The sequence below is a fragment of the Macaca thibetana genome, chromosome 8, assembly GCF_024542745.1.
Source record: "Macaca thibetana thibetana isolate TM-01 chromosome 8, ASM2454274v1, whole genome shotgun sequence".
Taxonomy (NCBI): domain Eukaryota; kingdom Metazoa; phylum Chordata; class Mammalia; order Primates; family Cercopithecidae; genus Macaca; species Macaca thibetana.
The window spans coordinates 4,980,575-4,999,535 of record NC_065585.1 but is presented as its reverse complement, the minus strand read 5'-3'; the positions used below and the strand labels follow the sequence as shown (position 1 = coordinate 4,999,535).

General features: G+C 47.8%; 2 protein-coding genes across 8 annotated transcripts in view; one reads left to right on the top strand and one right to left on the bottom strand.

Annotated features, from left to right (window-relative positions):
• Positions 1–18,961, top strand: part of CHRAC1 (chromatin accessibility complex subunit 1) — an 873,427-nt gene that overhangs the window by 574,051 nt on the left and 280,415 nt on the right. The window lies entirely within an intron of this gene.
• The window catches only part of TRAPPC9 (trafficking protein particle complex subunit 9), a 723,405-nt gene that overhangs the window by 478,143 nt on the left and 226,301 nt on the right, over positions 1–18,961 (bottom strand). For all 4 annotated transcript variants that reach the window (XM_050800232.1, XM_050800231.1, XM_050800230.1 and 1 more), the window contains one exon: positions 12,994–13,118. In XM_050800232.1, coding sequence (XP_050656189.1) covers positions 12,994–13,118 — 125 coding nt within the window. The remainder of the gene's footprint in view (positions 1–12,993; positions 13,119–18,961) is intronic.

Genomic DNA, 18,961 nt, shown 5'->3' with positions numbered 1-18,961 from the left:
TGCCAAGGGGAGACCATCATTTAAAACGCTGGCAGTTGGTGCTGATGTTGTTCAGATAGCGTTTGTTGTTCAGCACAGCAAACTGTCACTGACGGAGGCCGAGAAGGGGCCTCATGGACGCACTCCGCCTTTTCATGGCATCTCTGTGGTGAGGCCTTTGTGGGCGAGCAGGAGTCACTCCCACGTCTTTCCTTGTTTGTCCACACGGTATTTGTTTGCTGCTTGTCTCTTCTGCCGGATGTCAGCTTGGCAACTTCGCCTTGTTCACTGTTACGCCCCCAGCATTGAGAACTGGGTGTGCTCTGGGCGCTCACTGGATGTTTGCTGAAGGAACGGATTACATGAAACGTCACGGGAGTTCTGGGAGCCAGTGATCATCATGGAAGGCAAAGGTTCTAAGGTGTCACAGGAACTCAAGGAACAGGCCATCCACCCCTCTCTGTCCTTAACATCTGTGTTAGAATTCCACGCGCAGCAGACTCTCTCCACATCTCTCACTTCTACATTTCTTATTCAGTTTTGAAATTGTTGAGCAGATTAAAGGATTCCTTTGAAGCTTGTATGCTTAAACTTTGTAGAAAGAAATTCCCTGTCTCTGTAACTATTACTGGGACAGATTAGAAATAATTTGGAACTGAATTGGATTTGCCATTTTGTAAGCTTTTCTTATCTACCAAGGCTAATAGCAGACACTTAACTCCTCACAATAGCCCGAGAGAAAGTATTATTATCTGCATTTCACAGATTGGAAACTGAAGGTCAGATAGGCTAAAGGGTTTATACTCGACTGCTCTATAAATATGGTTTGAATTGAGAGAGAATGTTTTGTATCCCATAATAAGTTGGGAAACTTAGAAATTATACATAAAGGGGCAGCATGATATCATGGAAATGGCGTGAACTTTGGATTCAGACCTATCCTGATGTGAATTTTAACTTCTACTTAGTAACTGCTTGACCTTGGGCTAACTTCATCTTGCTAAGCTGTTCAGTCATTTCCACTTGAATGATGTGAAGTTGTAGTCATGAGGGAAGTAATCTGTAAACACTGTCACCGTGCTAAATCTCCCCGGCGTCACATCCCGAGCCTCTGTCTCGCTCTTCTTCTGGCCTCGGCCTGTTCGGCTGCCTGCCATGCCTGGGCGTGCCAGCCTAGTGGAGGGGCCGGAACTGTGAATTCTGCCATCGGCCGGCCCGGTGCCAAGCCTGCCTCCGCCGCTGAATTACTGAGGTGATTCAGGGCGATGCACCCAGCAGGCCATGACGCTGTCTTCATCTAGAAAACAGGAATGCTGGGAGTGACCCCCGCCTCACAGGTTCGTGGTGAGGGCACACCGTTAATGCAGGGGAAGCCCCAGGCGCAGGGCCCAGCACCAAGTGAGCGTCGGAAAATGCTGGAAGGACACTGTGGCTGCTGCTGCTGTTGGAGGGAGGTGGGGGGTTCCTCCACTCTCTCCTGACTTCCCCATCCCCCCGTCTGCCTGAATAATCTCGTCCGGTTCTCCGGGAAGCCTTCTCTCTTCCATATCACCCCACTCCCCCGCTAGCTGCGTCTCCCTCCCTGGCCTAGGCCCTTTCTCTCCTGGCTTCCCTTTGCCCCCACCCCCTTTCCCACCCAGCAAACCAATGATTACATGGATGTCTTGGGAACAAACAGATGACGAAGACACTGCCTGTCCCCAAGGAAGGCCACAGTCCCAACTGCACACCTCTACGGCAAGAGCAGCGCTGGGCGCCACTGCTTCTGTGGATGTTCTCTCCTCCGGCTCTACTGCAAGATCTCCAAGGGTAGAAGCATGTCTTATGCAAGCCTGTGGCCACACTGCCTCACACACATCAGGCTGCTGTAAGTGTTCCAGGAATAACGGGCATAATACATGTTTTCCTCACCGCTGATGGGAACATCCATTGTGCTGCCCCCAGGCCCCAAAGGGCTCGTGGAAACCATTTTTAAATTTGTAACACAGCTTGATTAAGAAACAATGCTATTTGTTATATATCGTAGGGTTTTTTTTTTTTAAACTTAAATATATTTGCTCTACGTTGTCTTTACAGATTCTTTTGGTCAATTTGCAACTGTAATTATTAAAATATAAAAGCTAGCTGGGTGTGATGGCTCACACCTGCAGTCCTAGTGCTTTGGGAGACCAAGGCAGGAGGTTCACTTGAGGTCAGAAGTTCAAGACCAACCTGGTCAACAAAGCCAGATCACATCTCTACAACAAATTAAAAATTTTAAAATATATATTTTTAAAATTAGCTGGAAGGCCAGGCATGGTGGCACATGCCTATAATTCCAGCACTTTAGGAGGCCGAGGCCGGCTAATCACTTGAGCTCAGGTGTTCAAGACCAGCCTAGGCAACATGTTGAAATCCCATCTCTGCAAAAAATACAAAACTTAGCCAGGTGTGGTAGTACGCACCTGTAGTCCCAGCTACTTCAGCCGCTGAGGCAGGAGAATCACTTGAGCCCAGGAGGTCAAGGCTACAGTGTGCTGTGATCACACCACTGCATTCTAGCCTGAGCAACAGAGTACAACTCTGTCTCTTAAGAAAAACATATAAAAGTATATAGAAACTTTATAAACATCCCACAATTCTTTATTTTAAAAGCTAAAGTAACATATTTTACACGACGTATCTGAATGTTGTTGAGATCCCAGAAAACCCAAAGGTAAGCTTTATTCTGATCGAATGAGATAAAACATACCTTACTGTCTTGCTTTGCCTCACTAATGAAGAGAATCTCCAGGCAACCCTGTGGAGAGGGGTTGTCTGGCCTCACTGTCTGGAATATCCAGGTCAAGAAATGTTTACAGAAGGCACGCGTCACAAGCCCATGGCCATGAGGCACTTACAGTGAAGGGAGCTCAGCAGTATAAGCAAAGGACAACAGTAACAGTGTGGGAGGTGCTACCATCTAGGAGGGAACCGACAGCAGGCGAGGACACAGGACCCAGAGGCCTGACTCTGGGTACACCACTTGCGGAGGAAGGCTCAGCAGACCAGGTGACCTCAGAGCTCACCCAGGAGGACTGAGGAGCACGCCAGGAATGAAAGGAAGTGAGCAAGAAGGCCCAGCCAAGCAAAGAGCCTGAGCACAGGGCCGGGAATGCAAGAAGGCACACCTTGTCCAGCCGAGTAAGCAGGTGCGGATGGCTGGCCTCAGGCGAGCACAGGCCACCTCTCACCTTGAAGGACATGGGTAGCTGCCCAGGGCTGATAGATGTGTTTCATCAGGCAGAGGAAGCTCCCTTCTGTTTCTAGTTTGCTGAGAGTTTTCATTCTAAATAGATGCTGGGTTTTTATCACATGCTTTTTCTGTCTCTTGAGATGGCACACATAGTTTTCCATTTTTAGTTTGCTAATATGGAGAATTACATTTGCAGGTTTTCTCGTTAAGCCAACCTTGCATTCCCCAGATAAACCCCAATCAGTCAATATTTTACTAATAGGGTTAGATAGTAGATGCTCAATTTTTGCTTAAAATGTTTGCATCTGTGGTCAGGAGGGATACTGGTCTGTAGTGCTTGGGGTTTTGTTCTTTGGGGATTTTTTTCCCCCATAATCTCTTTGCCTGGTTTTGGTATCAGAGAAATGTTGCCCTCACGGAATGACTTAAGAAGTATTCCTTCATTTTCAGGTTTCCTGAAAGAAGAATTTACATAGATTTCATATTATTTCTCCATAAAGTGTTTGGTAAGATGTATAAGTAAAGCCATCTGGACCCAAAATTTTCTCTATGGGAAAGGTTTTTTTTTTTTCTTTTGTCTTTTTAAAAAGTTTTTTTTTGGCCGGGCATGGTGGCTCACACCTGTAATCCCAGCACTTTGGGAGACTGAGGCAGGTGGATCATGAGGTCAAGAGATCAAGACCACCCTGGCCAACATGGTGAAACCCCGTTGCTACTGAAAATACAAAAATTAGCTGGGAGTTGTGGTGCATACCTGTAATCCCAGCTACTCGGGAGGCTGAGACAGGACAATCGCTTGAACCCAGGAGGCAGAGGTAGCAGTGAGCTGAGATCATGCCACTGCACCACTCTAGCCTGGTGACAGAGCAAAAAAAAAAAAAAAAAAAAAAAAAAAAAAGTTGTGTGTTTTTTTTTTTTTTTTACTTTCTGATCTTCTTTTTTTGTTGACTTTTTTATTTTATTATATTTTCCATTTCGATTTTCTTTCTGAGCCCTCATGAGCTTATATGGGAAGGTTTTAACAAAACATTCTGTTTCCTAAGTGGATATGTCTATTGTGGTTGTCTATTTCTGTGTGTAAGCATTGGTATTTTGTGTCTTCTAAGGAATTTGTCACATCATCTCAGTTTTCACATTTATGAGCATAAAGTTTTTATAATATATTCTTATCATTTTAATATCTATAAAATCTGTGGTAATGCCAGCTCTCTCATTTCTAATACTGTTAATTTGTGTCTTCTCTGATCAATCTGGCTGGAAGCTGATGAATTTCATTAATTTTTCTTCAAGAATAAGCTTTTGGTTGCTTTGTCTATGTTGGGTTTTTGTTTCCTATTTCATTGTTTTCCACTCTGATCTTTCCTTTTCTACTGACTTTGGGTTTAATCTACGTTTTTTTTTCTAATTTCTTAAAGTTGAAGCACAACCCCTGGCTCCCACGGGAGCTGCCCATGAATGAAGCTACAGCTATTACATCTACCTGCTCAAATTTTCAGAGACAAGATGTTGACAAGGGGGAGCATGAACCAATAGGCTTGCCAAAGCCAACTGTGCACAGAGCTTAAGGGAGGCCTGGCCCCACCTCCTGGCAAAATGGTTTTGTTAGAATTTCAAAACTGCTTTCCAGCAAGCTACAAGCAGGTGTGGAGTGTTTACAGAGCAGTACTGCACACGGAGGAAATGGAATCTATTCAGAGCCAGAGAGCGCACCATGATCAATGGCTGCAGCCGTCCACATTGGTGTCGACTTCCTGACGGTTCGCCGTCGTTCCAGCCACTTGGAATGCTTTATCCTCCGAGTCTCAGCTGGCTCCCACAGCTCTATGCAGCTCTGGAGGCTGTGAGTAAGTTGGATGCCTTCAACAGGCAAAGCCATGGGCACCTCCAGTGACACACAGCACTACTTGGGGTGTGCTGTGACGCACGGCACACAGTCCAACTCAGGGAAAAGCCTCCTGTTGCTGGCATTTCTGCAGCCCCAGCCCGTGATGTGGGCACCAAGTTTGGGCCCTTCTCAGAAGGGCTCTCAATGGAGGCCCTGCCATGTTCTGGTCACGATGACATGATTTTATGCACGTCATATCCAACTCAAAAGGTAGACACTAGCCTGGCTTTGCAGCTGGGGGAAGCCAGACTAGGCAGCACTAAGTACCTGGCCAAAGGTCCACAGTTGATCTGGGCAAAGACCAGACCCCCAGCCACTCAGGGGACCTGACACCTACCTGTTCCAGAGGCCCTTACACCCCTGCCTAGTCCAGAGCTGCTCTTGATGTTAACAACCAGCAGGACTGTGACTGACCTGGACTCACTGACCAAATCTCATTTTCCTCCTTATATACAAGAATGAAGTCCCAGTGAATTATTTCCTGACTTGGTCCAGCCTTCTTTCTTTCCCCTGCCAGGCTCTTTTATCATTTAAGCCTTGCAACCACCCTATGAAGGAAGCATTGTCATTCGGTTTTACAGAGGGGGATGCTGAGAGTCAGGAAAGCTGGACTGTCTCCTCTGGCTTGCATAAATATTGTTTCTAAGGCGCATCCAATTCACAAAGTCCCTATTTTCAGCCCTAGAAGATTCCTCCCAAGGCATGCAGGAAAGACAGTCGTGAACATGGACAGACACAGTCACTCTAGCTAAATGGAGGAAGGCATCTTTCTGGAAAACCTGAGAAACACACGTTATCTTTCCCACTTCTCAGGGTGCTCCCTAGGAGCAGCTTTCACTGAATTACTTGTTTCCATGACTACACCATTCCTCGGTGATAGTTTTATAGGTTTAGCACGATTCCAATTAAATCACATCATTCCTGCTTCAGGGAGAAGGGCTCTGTAACAAGCTCATGGTGCCAGATGCCCCTACAGCAATAGATGTCCCCACAGACAGCAGTGTCAGCCACTTCACTTGCACAGCTCCCGCTCCAGTCCCCAGAGAGGCTCAGCTGTCCCGCAGAAGACAAACCTCGACAACCAGAAAATGCCGCATGATTGCACAGGTTTGAAATTCACCACATTAGCCACTGACAGAGCTCAGGCAAACCCAACTGCTCCCTCTTACCGAGGACGCACCCACACTCCTCCCATGGGTGGCACAGCACCTTTGCCTGGAATGCCCTTCACAGACCTTTCCCATTAGATCCTGTCCGCCTTAAGGGTTGGACCACAGAATGAAGATTAGAAGAGACACAGAGGGCGGGCGCCGGGCACGGTGGCTCCGCCTATAATCCCAGCACTTTGGGAGGCTGAGGCAGGTGGATTGCCTAAGCTAAGGAGCTCGGGACCAGCCCAAGCAACACAGTGAAACCCCATCTCTACCAAAATACAAAAAAAAAAAAGTAGCTGGGCATGGTGGCAGGCACCTGTAGTCCCAGCTACTTGGGAGGCTGAGGCAGGAGAACTGGTTGAACCCGGGAGGTGGAAGTTGCAGTGAGCTAAGATCACGCCATTGCACTCCAGCCTGGGCTACAGAGCGACACTCCATCTCCAAAAAAAAAAAAAAAAAAAAAAACAAAACAGGAAAAGACACAGATTCACTCCACCAGCCAAAGACTCGGTGAACTTGGGCAAGTCTGCCCTAAACTTCAGTTTCCCCACTCACCTCACGGGATATTTACAGGGATTGAGGAAACTCGGGAATGGCAAGCACCCAAACAGTCCCTGCCCCACAGAGGCCAATCCATAAATGTTAGCTCTTTTACTCTCAGTTCCCACATTAAAGCCCTGGAGGGTGCCCAGGCCACTCGAGAAAAGCGGCTGGTCCCCAAGGGCAGATGGGGGTCGCATGGGAGCAATGAGACAGAGAACTGACGAACTGATGGTCCACAGGGAAGGCATCAAAGGCCTTGGGGGCAGGATACAGAGGCGTTGGGACTCTGTCCACAAGTAAAATTCAGAAAAGGTGTAGTGACAGAAGAAGGTGTCACAGTGTAACTGACAGAGACCAAAGTGGGTAACTTGGACAGTGCGACATCACCTCAAGGAGCCTTGGTTTTCTCCTTAGATAATAGCACCTACTCAAACAGCTCTCATGGGAATCCAAAAGGACCATTTAGATGCAAGTGCCTGATATACAAGAGTTCCTCGGTAAATGGTAATGATATTTTAATCATTACGTTTAAATACATGTACAAACATTCATCTATATCTATATACATTTATAATGATTCCAAAGGAAAACAGTGCATTCACCCTTGCAACACTCAATTGAAGAAAACAAAATTCATGCCACAGGCACCAAGACCCAACCAAGTGTGAAGAGTATCTCCTAGATTTTGAAATTGTACCCTAAACTGTAAGAGCCTAGCCTGTGAGAAAAAGAAAAAAATCCCCTTATTGTCTAACAGAGTACCTAAAATGTGAGAGATGCCCACAAAAGAAGTATGAGTGGATCACAAAGTGAAGGAAGGAACTAATGAACTTCGCATGCCTCTGAAACCCTTGGCAGCCTGGCCTCAGTCTCCTCTCAGCCCTCTCCGTGCTCCTGTGCTCAGGACAGCAGGCCTGCAGCAGCATGCCGTACGCACGCAGACCTCAGGGGCCTCTGCACCTGCCAGCCCCAGGTTCAGGAATGCCCTCTCCACTCTGGCCTGCTAGCTCACCCCAGTTTCGTCTTCCTTCAATACTCCATTTGAACGCAACTTACTCTCACAGGCCTTCCTCAGCTTCCTCTGTGCAGCCATAGCAATGAGGACCACCTGTATTCTAACCACTTTGTCTGTTTTATTTACTGGTATCTTGCCCACTAGCCCAGGAGTTCCATGACGTCAAGAGCGCCATGATGCACCCTTGTTTCCCCGTCACACGGCACGCTTCTCAACATTGTCCTCAGTGGACAAGGCTGAGTTACTGGCTTGTATGACAGCCCCAACTCGAGGGCTCCTAAAAAGGAGGCCCCTGAAATCCATCATTGCGTCCCCTCCCCCCGGAGCACCGTAACTGATCCACAACAGGAGCACAATATACGTTGTGCTTTAACTGAGCAAAGAGGCAGAGTGAGGGAGGGTCAGAAGGAAGCCTGAACCTGGGCTCTGCAGTCAGCACTGCCAGGATACAGATGCTGTCCAGATGCCAGAGTTCTGCTCAAGGCCAGAGGGTGGGGGCGCAGGGGCTTAAGGGAGAGTGCCATATCTGGTGCACTGCAAAACGGATGGAGTGATACAGCGGTGGCCAGGCAAAACAAGGACATCCTCTGTGGCCTTGAAGAGGTCCTACTCGGGAGGAAGTCTGGAATGGCACAAGGAAGGTGGAAGGACGACACGAAGCAGCACAGGGCTGAAAGTAAACTCTGTGGGGGGCTGGAGTCCGAGGATGAGAATGGGCTGCGCAATGAGAGGGCGCCGGTGGCAGGGGACGGCCTCTGGCAGGATCTAGGCACGAGGAGCAGCACCAGAAGGGGACACTAGTGAGGCTCCTTTCCCACAAAAGCTTCCATAACCCCACATGTGGACTTACAGCATAACACAAATAAATACACCACTGCAGCCGTGTCAAAGCGCTTCACAGACATGTGTAAACATCCCCCTGCTCCCCAAAATTCCCTGGGCCTGCCTGAGCCAGTGAATCCCTACCGTAACAAGGAACACAGATGGCGAAAGGGCCCACACTCGTGAGCAAGCTAGTGTATTCAATGCCATGGCGAGTCAGGCGCACTGGCTCACGCCAGTAATCCCAGCACTTTGGGAGGCCAAGGCGGGCAGGTCACTTGAGGTTGGCAGTTTGAGACCAGCCTGGTCAACAATGGTGAAACCCCATCTCTACTAAAAATACAAAAATTAGCCGGGCATGGTGGTGCACCTGTAATCCCAGCTACTGCAGAGGCTGAGGCACGAGAATCACTTGAACCCGGGAGACAGAGGCTGCAGTGAGCTGAGATCATGCCACTGCACTCCAGCCTGGGCAACAGAGCGAGACTCTGTCTCCAAAAAAAAACCATGGCGAAAGTCTAGAAGGAGTTCAAACGCTCAGACAAAAGCATGCCAATAATCTATACAGAAAATCGTAGCTGCTGTCACAGCAAACAGCCAGCAGAGCTGCAGGATGCCACCACGACACTTGAACCTCTCCACTACTCCACCAGCATTTAGGAATCAATACCTGAGATGCAAATAGGCCCAAAGGAACATCTTTCCAAACCAGCACTTTTCATTCTATCCCCAACTCTGAAAGAATAACCAGAAGGTAAATAGGTCTAAGGGGTGGTATTTCCAGAATTGCTTAGTGGGAAGCTTGGCTAAACCTCTGCCCAAAAAGCAAAGATGCAAACGGACAAAGTCGTCAAGAACAAGCATTTAAAGGTTTTCAAACTGACCAAAGGCGTGCAACAAATTGCGAAGCATTTATTCATGGCAATCTCATTAATCTTGAGAAGAGGAAGGGTGACTGTGGCATTTCAGCCAGGGGCTGATTCCACTGCCCCTGCTACCCCCAACTCCTTGGCACACAAGTTCCACCTGGCCAAGAGAGACAGGCAGAAGACTGCTGCTGCTCTGCTACCTGCTAGAAGAGGCTGACTTTATTTGGATCAGAGGGCGGAGGTCCAGGGTTGTTGTCAAAAATAACAGTGGGAGGCCAGGCGTGGTGGTTCACATCTGCAATCCCAGCACTTTGGGAGGCAGAGGCGGGTGGATCACTTGAGGTCAAAAGTTCGAGACCAGCCTGGTCAACATGGTGAAACTCCATCTCTGCTAAAAATATAAAAATTAGCCGGGTGTGGTAGCACACGCCTGTAATCCTAGCTACTCTTGAGGCTGAGGCAGGATAATGGCGTGAACCCAGGAGGCAGAGGCTGCAGTGAGCCGAGATTGCGCCACCGCACTCCAGCCTGGGTGACAGAGCGAGACTCCCATCTCAAATTAAAAGGAAAAAAAAAAAAAAAACAGTGGATTTTAGCAGGAAACAGGCAGGGAAGGTGACACTGCAGCTGGCCTAAAGTCACAAAAGTAGTCGTGGGAGATGGTAAAACAGCAGACCCGCCAGAAATTCAATAGGAAGAGCCAGAGCATGAAAGAGCACAGAAGGCTTTGGTAAGACCCTAGTTACCCCAGTGACACCGTTTCCATAAACTTTACAAAATTAATCAGGGAAGAAAGGAAGGGGAGAAGAGAAAATAAAAAAGCCTGCAGCACATTCATCATGAGGGCAGCCTGCCGGACCTGCTTCCTCAGCGCTACCGGTGCCTAAATTGCCCCAGAATCACACAGACCCTGCTCCAAGACCCTAGTTCCCCTAACAGCTCCATCGACAGCCACTTGAACATTACAAAATGTTACGTTTTCCCTTTGAGATATTCTTTCAGGTCCTGCATACCACTGTAACTACTGACATCAGCTGGCCTGAAGGACCCCACTTTGCCAGGTGTCTGAGGACCTCATGGAGACTTAATTCAGCAAAGAATGCAGTTTCCACATCCTGATGTTTCATCCCCCTCACCATAACCAATGACCCCAGCTTTTCAGGTCCTCACCCTCCACGACCCCCTTATAACCCGCAGCCCAAAATTCTTCAGGGAGATGGGTTCAAGGGTCTCCTCCCACCTCCTCGTGTGGCTTCCTGCTGTCATTAAACTCTTTCTTCGCTGCAAACCCTGCTGTCTCCATGTCATGGGTCTGCTACTATGCAGGACGCAAATGAGCCTGTTGGTCCCACAACGCTGGAAACCTGGGCAGCTGTGCACATGCACAAGCCCCCACACGCTCAGGACAAACCAGAGAGGGCCCCCAGGAGCCACTGGTCCTCACTCAATGTGAGGCCTTGTGAATTCAGACCAAAGAAACAGCCGTGAAGTTTGAAAGCAATCCCCAAGGCACATGCAGATCCATCGGAGAATGGTGGAAGGCCTGCTGAACTGAAGTGTGTCAGCACAACCTCTAGTCAAATACTGGCTGCCCACAAAGCTCTGGGGCACCTGGGGCATGCCCTGGGAATCCAGGTAAGCAGTAAAAATAGGAAGGAGAAAATCATCAACAAAGCGGAGACATCACACACTGAGGAAAACAGACTCCACGAAGATAAGTCAAGGCAAGTTTCCAAATTGACGGACAAACTAGAAGAACAGCAACACGCAGCGACAGGGGAGGGCAGGGGGCTCAGCCTCGAACTTGCTACGATCCATTATCTAAAAGATCCAGCTTTCCACAAAAAATTATGGACATGCAAAGAAAGGGGAACACATGACTCATGCACAGGTAAAGTTGGCGGCTTCAGGAGGTGCTCCGCTGCTCTGATCAGCCTTTGCCCACCATAGACTGTCTCACTCCCAAACCAGCGACTGATCACCGATCCATTGTACCCCAATCAGACAACAGCTCAGTGCAAAGCAGCAGGCAGCAGAGAGCCCCTGTGTGGTATAAGCCTTCCCCCACCAACACTCCCCACTCCAAAGTCACCGCTGTCTCCAGCAGCCCTTCTGAGAGCTCTAGGGGAGCATGTGTGTAGACATGGAGAAAAGAGAACGGTTGCTGCTCTCCACAGCAGACAGAGTGCAGCCACACAGTGGGGGCCTGAGCTGCAGCACAAACATAATGATGCCGGAGGGCCTGAACACGCAGTCAGAAGGTGGTGAGGATGTGGCTGCAGGAAGGCCGGAGGTGATGTGAAATCCGAGGGGCTCTCGGAGAAAGCCACCTCCCCAGTCCTCCCTGCCTCAAGCCCACCCGACAGCACCTCCTGTACCTGGTAGCTCCGTGCATGTGCTGTGCAGTTGCACACTGGGGCCTCTGCTGCGTCTGCTGGGAAGCTTCTCCCACACCAGTCCCCTTGGCTAACGCAAGAGCCCAACAACACAGTAACCAAGCTGCTGTGCAAACAGAAGCTCTCCAGGAACGGGGCACCCCCCGCTACCAACAACCCCTTTCTTCACTGCAGAGCTCGAAAGGGGAGAGGACTCTTCCACCAAAACTAGCTTCTTCAAAGTTCGATCCACTGACATGACCTCCATCCACCAGAACTGGCCTATGCCCTCTTGCCATGGGCTCATCAGACCCATGCTCCTCCACCCCTCCTCTTGGTTGAGTGACAGCGGCCCCGACGCCTCAAAATCCATTGTATCACTGACTCACAGGCATCTTCGCCAAGCGATTCTGACGTTCCTAACCCGTCCCTGCCCTCTTAAATTTGGCGTGAGGACTGTAAACAGCATCCCAAAGGCTGGTCCTGAACATATGCATGCCTGAAAGTGACATTGCCACCTGCAGCCCAGTCACAGCTCTTAGGCCCTGCTCTACACACTGTCCCCGGGACGGCTCAAACAGCCAGAGCTTCCCATGTGCTGAAGACTCAAAAACCCGAGCACTCATGTGGGCCTCGCCATAGAGCCAGCAGCTACCTCTGCTCACGCTGGCCCACAAGCCCGCAGCACGCAGCTTTGCACTCACATTCACTTGTTACCGGCGTATCTGTCTTGGCTTCCTTGGGGCTTCCAAACCAACAACAGGGAAGGGTTGCCAAAAGATTACGAAAAATGTACAGGGTAAACATCCGAACCGAGGATAAGTATGCAATCAATAAACTTTTCAAATGAATAGGGAAACAGCAGGAGAGATCCCGATTTAATCACCGCACGCCTGAATTCAGCCCACGGAATCTCCGTGTTCCAAGGACATAAGAGTTTGCAACACCAAACAATGCACTCAAGCTTCACTGTGACTGCTTTCCAAAACATTGTCCAAGAACAAAACCTACCGAGAATCCAGCTTTCAAATACACACAGCCTTTCCTTTCTGAAAAGGACTCAAAGCTGTGCTTCAGAAAAGGCTTTGCAGAGGCCCGAACGGCACGTGGCAGATGCCACCTGCCAAGCCCACTCACCTTCACGTGGCTGTAGTCACCTGCTTTGTTGCTCTCGGGTGGGTTCACAGGTTTGCCCTCCACTCGGGGCCGAACGACCTGCCGAAAAGGGCTGGACAGCGGAAAGCCACTCACACTGATTCCATCTACAAAATAAGAAAAAAATCAGAAGTAACATGTCAGCTTGGTTTTGGGGTTTGTTGTTTGTGTTGTTGCTGCTGCTGCTGCTGTTGTTGTTGTTGTTGTTGTTGTTGTTTGGGACGGGTCTCACTCTGTCGCACAAGCTGGAGTGCAGTGGTGCAATCTCTGCTCACTGCAACCTCTGCCTCCTGGGCTCTGGTGATCCTCCCACCTCAGCCTCCCTAGTGCCTGGGACTTCAGGCACACGCCACCACACCTGGCTGATTTTTGTATTTTTGGTAGAGGTGGGGTTTCGCCATATGCCCAGGCTGGTTTAGTTTTTGTTTTTGTTTTTGTTTATGTAGGGGATTTGTTCAGAAACTGGGACTGTAAGGAGCACGCCAGTTTCTGTCCTGACTATTCTATCTCGTATCAGTTACAACCGCCTGAGGCGTCCTCCGTCAGCCCATACTCATATCCGCTGAGTAAAAGTTGAGAGTGCATCACTCCTTAAAAAGGACAGCTCCTTACCACCTGGATGTGATGGCCGAGGCCCGGCCTGCCCTCTGCATTTGGACCATGCAGAGCCCATCTCTCCCATGAGCCTCTGCTGAGCCACTCCTCAGGCTGGAACGAGTTCCCCACCCTTCATGCGGCCAGCTCTCTCTTGCCACTTGACCTTAGTCTAAGCGCTACCTCCTCACCCAGCTTCAAGCAGCCACCACTCTCTGCCACAAGACCCTACTTAAACCTCCGAGGAGCCACACGCTGCCACCTGGGTTTTTTTCTTACTCGTTATCTATCGATTGATCAGTCTAACCCACGAATCATCTTTAAGTCCTCTCTGCACCTCATGTCACATGTCCAACCCAAAAGGAAATCCTGCTAGCTCTCAGAGTGTGCCCAGGGATGGCTTTCGTGGCCAGCACCCACTCAGAGTCACTGTTGTTACCCTCCTGGCTCTTCTCCCCCTTTGCCTTCACTCCTTTCCCTAAGTCAATTCCCCACACAGCAGGCAGAGCCGCCTGAGGAAAGGGGGCTCACCCCCTGCCCCTAGCACTCAAGAGGAAATGTCAAAGTCTGCACTGGTCTCCAAGGCCTCTGCATGATACCCCATTTAACAGAAGAGAAGACCTGGCGGAATGAATGAGTTATTTGACTGCAGTTTTATATATTCTCAAGAACGTAAAGATACTGCCTCCTAAGGAGTTATTTTCAAGGAGCTGCAGCTCCCTGACAGAACCCAGCTGGCATGCAGGAGAAGCCTACCTATAAGTATGGCAAGTATCACAGACTTCCAGCGTAAACCAGGCCAAGAGAACAAACCACCAGAGGCAACCTGTGCAAGAAATCACGTCAATACCGATTTTGGCTTAAGATACATGGAACAGCAGACACAAAAGAGCAAATGGTAGAAAGTGAGGTTGGTAAGATGTGGACTCACATCGGTACAGCACTTGATAGTTTCTAAGCTTGCCCTCATTTTAATTTTCTTTCTTTTTTTTTTTTTTTTAAGTTCCAGAGTACACGTCCAGGATGTGCAGGTTTGTCATACAGGTAAACGTGCCATGGTGGTTTGCTGCACCTATCAACCCATCACCTAGGCACTAAACCCAGCATGCATTAACTATTTTTCCTAATGCTTTCCCTCCCCTCACTCCACTCCCCAACAGGCCCCAGTATGTGCTGTTTCCCTCCCTGTGTCCACGTGTTCTCATTGTTCAGCTCCCACTTGTAAGTGAGAACATGCGGTGTTTGGTTTTCTGCTCCTGCGTTAGTTTGCTGAGGATAATGAAACTTGCCCCCATTTTATAGAACAGCAATAAACAACCTGCTCACAGTCATACTGGCGATAATTGATCGTAGGCATCGTACCACACATGAATGGATATTTAGGAAACTTGATTGGATGGATGGATGGGTGGATGGGTGGCAGGTCTGAAACTCACACTCGGTGTTTTTGATTCTAAGCCTAGGATCCTTTTCACTTTAACACAGTTGTTGGGAAAGAAAAATTCAATAGCTGCATATCTCAAACGAACCCATCTAAGTAACTTCTTATTAAGAAACTAAAGCTTCTTGTGATAAGATGAAGAATATTTACTTTTAATTGATACAAAACATATATTTCCAAATTCCCAATCACTTAGACCCAAGGCCATATGCCTAATATCTCTTTGCAAAAATATCAATTAACCAAGCATAATAGAAATAGTTCATAATTTAAAAAAAATAACTTCTCTTAAGCATCATTTGCTAAGGTATATCCCCTTAAGTAGTTCAATTTTCAGGGATGACAAACAATATTCAACTGGGTAAAGAAGAATTAAGCAATTTTCTATTTAGAGGCTTCAAATCTTCAAAAGTTAAACTGTCTTAAGTTAAAAAATTGTCTACTTGAAAAGTTCATGACACCTTATGCCCAAAATAGCACATGAAGGAACCAGACATTGTGCATCTATAATAAGAAAAATGACAAACTGATCTGTTTCTGTTGGTGGTGCCTATGGAAGACACATATGAAGACTGTGATCAAGCACTTAAGAGTAGGGTCCTCTCTGCACTTGGAAGAAACTGGAGGTGCCCAACCGGCCCCTCTTCAAGCACTGCATGTGGGCAGCAAAGATCCACCTGGCGTCCCACAAGCAGCTCGGGCTGCATAGGCACGAAACGAACTTCAGAAGATTATATTCCTCATAACAGGCTAGACAACTCAGACCAGCTCAGCCACCGAGAACAGCTAGAAAACATGGACAAAGTAGTCTTAAAATCCATGCAAGCATCAGAGCGCTAACAAGAACTACAGGGTTACTGTCTAGCAGAGGGGGAAATACAGATACATGAGCCTGACAAACATCCCCTAGAGGTGCCTGCAGATTTCAGAAGAGTTCACCAAGAGAATCTGAGCGGAATCCGAGGAGAACCTTTGACATATTCAAAGGACTTGATGTGAAAAACACTGGTGTTCAGTGTTCCCCGTGGAGAGTGGATAGTAAATCCAGGAAGCTTCAGGTAGGGCCACAAAGTGAAGGCAGACTGGAAACAAAGCAGCCCTCACTGGGCCTAAGGCCCAGCTTTGTACCATGTCAGTCCCTGCAACTGGTAGGCCATTTTTCTACCAAAATTTATTTCTTGTCACTCCTTGTTCTACCTCCATTTCTGTTTGCCTTTATGCATTGGTAATTATCTTCCCTCTGACAACCTTATATCCTAATATGCCCCTATTTTTGGTCACAGTTCAAATGCTACCTCTTCCATAATGCCTCCCTCAGCTGTCCTAATGGAAAGCAAGTACATCTTCCTCGGAGTTCCAGCATCTTCTCTATCCTAAGACTCGTGTCTACCTCCTGCTGACCTGTACACAGGCAGAGAGCCTGGTAGGAGGTCAGAGGGGTCGGGGCTCAGGTATGGCTCCCCTCCTACCTGGCTGAATGACCTTCATCAAGTCAAATAACCTTCTACGAGCTTTAAATCCATCATCCCCTAAATGGGAACAGTGAGAACACATACGCTGTGAGGTTATATAGAAGAATAAATGAATTATTGCACAGGAAGGATTCATCATAATGCCTGGCATGGGGCAAGCATTCAGTAAAAAGAGCTGCTCTTATTCCCACCGCAGCAAATTATGCACGTCTTCTTAGATTCCTTGATGACTATAAACTCCTTGAAGACTGAATTCTTGTCAGATTCACCATTGTGTCCCTCATAGTAGCTGACGCAGGCTCTAACAAATTGGAAGCCCTCAGTAAATAGTAACTAAATGAATGAATAAATCACAGGGTCAAATTCAGTATTTAGTTGACATGCACACAGTTTACACACACACGCTCAATAAAAAATTCCATCATCCCAAAGTCACATTCAACAACCAACTCCTGGTTAACTGAAATTTCATCAGGTAGATATGTGCAAAGACTTATTTGTAAAGACTCAATCAAAAGCTGTTAAGTTTGAATGAGTTAATTTTCTCTCTTTTTTCCTCATTTCTCTCAGCACCAGGGACACAATTTATAAAACTTCTCCATGACACCATGATGCCCGGATGCCTGCTGTGAAGGGTACTAATATTACGAACAGAACCATTTGCAAAACATAAACTCCACATTTGTTTAGCATCTTACCCCAGAAACTAGGTCAAGTGGACCTCTAAGCAAGCATGGTATGAAAGACCACTCAATGTGACTTCGCCCAATAAGTTGTCCTCTGTTGAGTGAAGGCCAGGTGCCCAACAGGGTATTTTTGCCATTTCGTGTCTGTTTGTGTCTGTGTCTCCCTGGGTCTCCATCCCTCTCTCTGACATATACACAGGGCCTGTAATACAGCTTGTCTAGCTCCTCCCAAGGGAGGCTCCATCCTTAGCAAGCACACAAACACTTTCATCGCCCGAAGGACCCTGATTCTTCTTTTTTTTTTTTTTTTTTTTTTTTTTTTTTGCTTTGGAAATACCAATCCTATTTTACACTTATAACAATGGTAAATTCTTCATTTCTGGAAATGGTCAGATGTTTTGGCCTGTAGAGGAAAGCAGAGTGAACATCTGGCTTTTGTCTGCCCCGCATTTCTCTTTTCTTTGGGGAGCAGCTCCTTCTTCGTCCCATGTGGTTCTGGTTGGATCAAGGTTGGCCTTGATCCTGCCATGGCCAGAGACGAAAACACCCCATCAACAGTGTTTATCCAGAGAACAAACAGAAGGTACAAGAAGGGACATGAAAAGCCCTTCTATGAGATTTGATTTACAAATTCTAGAAAGAAAAGAGTCTGGTTTGTCTTCCTCTGAATCACGTTATAAAGATCCAGCTATGGGCCGGGCGTGGTGGCTCATGCCTGTAATCTCAGTACTTTAGGAGGCCGAGGTGGGTGGATCACTTCAGGTCAGGGGTTCAAGACCAGCCTGGGCAACATGGTGAAACCCCATCTCTACTAAAAATACAAAAAATAGCTGGGCGTGGTAGTGCACGCCTACAGTCCCAGGTACTGGGGAGGCTAAGACAGGAGAATTGGGTGAACCTGGGAGGCAGAGGTTGCAGTGAGCTGAGATCACACCACTGTACTCCAGCCTGGGTGACAGGGAGAGACTCTGTCTCGAAAAAGAAAAAGATCCAGCTATGGGGCCTGCCTGCAGCCCTCCTTCCCCAACACATTGAGATACTCTGGGCAACACACAACTCTATGAACCTTAGTTTTCTTGGCTCTGAAATGGGAACCAACTAAAAAACTCAATGAGATTTGATGTAAAAGTACTTTGGAAAAACACAAATCAGCAATGTTTTGGAACTAGGAGGCTCTGGGATATGAGCACTTGGCAAAAAAAAAAAAAAGTCTTAAAATTCCATCTGAAATTTGCCTCCTTTTTGGACACAGACCTCAAAATCTCCAAGAAACCTCAAAAACCTGCCATCTTCAAGCTCAGAAAAACACTAAGAAAGCCACCCTATGGATTCTTTATAGACTATAGAAGCCTGTTCTCAAATCCAGCTGAAGATACAAAACACAAGAAGCATATAAATTATAAATGGGGACAGAATGTAACCAGCTCAAGTAGGAGGCAGAAGCCAGCCTTCAGAAAACTGAAGCTGAGCCCTTCGCCCATACAGGAACAGAGTTGGAGAGAAGGGGCAGCTGCAGAGGGATGGCGAGAGATGAGATGGAATAAGATGTCGTGAGCAGGGAAGCAAATCACAGGGCACGCCTGGGAAGGATCTCTCTCCAGTTGGGGTGGGGTGGAGGGAAGAAAATTATGTTCAATCATTTAGCCAATTTTTCTGCCAACACAGGCTATCACAAATAGAACAGAGAACAGATTGGGATGACAATTAATAGGAAGACAGGACAAAAAAAGTTACAAACAGATGAAGGCGGCCTAGTA